Source organism: Coptis chinensis, chromosome 9 (assembly GCF_015680905.1).
Source record: "Coptis chinensis isolate HL-2020 chromosome 9, ASM1568090v1, whole genome shotgun sequence".
Classification (NCBI taxonomy): Eukaryota; Viridiplantae; Streptophyta; class Magnoliopsida; order Ranunculales; family Ranunculaceae; genus Coptis; species Coptis chinensis.
The window spans coordinates 49,951,614-49,953,080 of record NC_141464.1 but is presented as its reverse complement, the minus strand read 5'-3'; the positions used below and the strand labels follow the sequence as shown (position 1 = coordinate 49,953,080).

Here is a 1,467-nt window from a genome sequence, read left to right as displayed (position 1 = left end):
ACGATGTTCGTGGCGAGAGCGATCTCTTAGTCGTCCTCTGCTACGGAAGCGAGCTTGGACGTTGTGATGTTCATGGCGAGGTGGAGATCGACTGCACACTCTGCGAGCCATGAGCTTATGGCGTAGATCGCCATCAGCAATGTTGGTGTACTGCTTGATATGTTCTGCTTCGATGAGGTCTTGAAGGTAATGCTTTAGCCCCCATCACACATCGATCTCGTGACATTTGGCGTGGTGAAAGGCACAATAAGGCCTGCTAGATCGATCCTCTAGTTGTCGTACAGTAGGTCGGTAGTAGGTAGCTTTCTTGATCTTTTCCAGTATGTACCTGGAAGAGTGTGTGAGAACAGCGAACTCACGGTCATTGTTCATTCTGTTTCCCAACTTCCGTTCTTGTTGTCGGGGTCGCTTTTTGGAAGCTGGGGGGTCGTCAGATATTGCTGCGACCTCTTCTTCTTCTGGTAGGCCTTGGCGCTTTAGGCCTTCCTGCAACTTAATGTACTTGTCGACTCGAGCGTATAGTTCAGATAAAGTCTCGGGGCGTTCTTTCATCAACGATCTGGCGAGTGCCGTGTTGCGCACACGGCAGGCGTTGTAGAATGCTAGGGTAGCGAAGGACTCTTTCAGACCTGTTTCCATGCACAGTAGTTTGGCTTTGAACCAACCTAGAAATTCATAAATTATTTCATCTTCACCAAGTGAGAGCTGGAACAATGAATCAAGATCAGCTTTCTTACGCCTGTTATGGACGTACTGACTAGCAAATGAATCGGTGAGCTGCTCGAAAGTCTTTATCGAGTATGGCTCAAGTGAGAAAAACCAATCGAGTGCGCCATCTTTGAGACTGGCGGGAAACAAACGACAGTGGAGGTGATAGAACTCTTGTGAATTGTAAATTGCAAGACTTTGAATGTAGTGAGCCACGTGTTGACCAGGGCACGTGCTGCCATCGTACATCGGAAAGCGTGGCTGAACAAAATCTTGAGGAGAGGGTTTACTGAGTACCTTAGTAGTGAATGGCGATGCACGGTACGTCTTGAGCATTTTCTGAACGATCTGGGTTGCGTCTTTTCTTACTGCACTCTGGCCAATCCTTTGCGACAGTTCGTTAATCTGTTGATTAACTTCGTTGATGCCATTCTCAGCGACGTTCCCAACTGGTTGTTGTTGTGCATCTACTTGTGCGCGTAGAGCAGCATTTTCTTGCCTGAGCAAGGAAATGCTCTCATTCATTAAACCTAGCTGGTTTGCGAGGCTTTGAACTTGAGCTTCGAGGCTTGCCATGCTTCGTGGGCTTGAGGTTTTTTGGTTTTTGGTTTTTGTGAAAGTGGTTTCTCAAGTAATCGAGACCACAGACGACGCCAATGTAAATGAGCATTTTGGCTTTCCTTTACATACAAGGGAGATAGGAGGATGGGATTGGATTTGGGAAAGACCGAGTTCGCTGATGAGCGAGCTGCCTAAGTA

At 47.4% G+C, this 1,467-nt stretch overlaps 1 protein-coding gene across 1 annotated transcript; it reads right to left on the bottom strand.

The window, feature by feature from the left end:
* Positions 1-204: 204 nt before the first annotated feature.
* On the bottom strand, positions 205-1,233 carry LOC147476485 (uncharacterized). Its single transcript, XM_086585745.1, has one exon. The coding sequence runs from the start codon at positions 1,231-1,233 to the stop codon at positions 205-207; it is 1,029 nt and encodes a 342-aa protein (XP_086441871.1).
* Between the last annotated feature and the right edge of the window lie 234 nt (positions 1,234-1,467).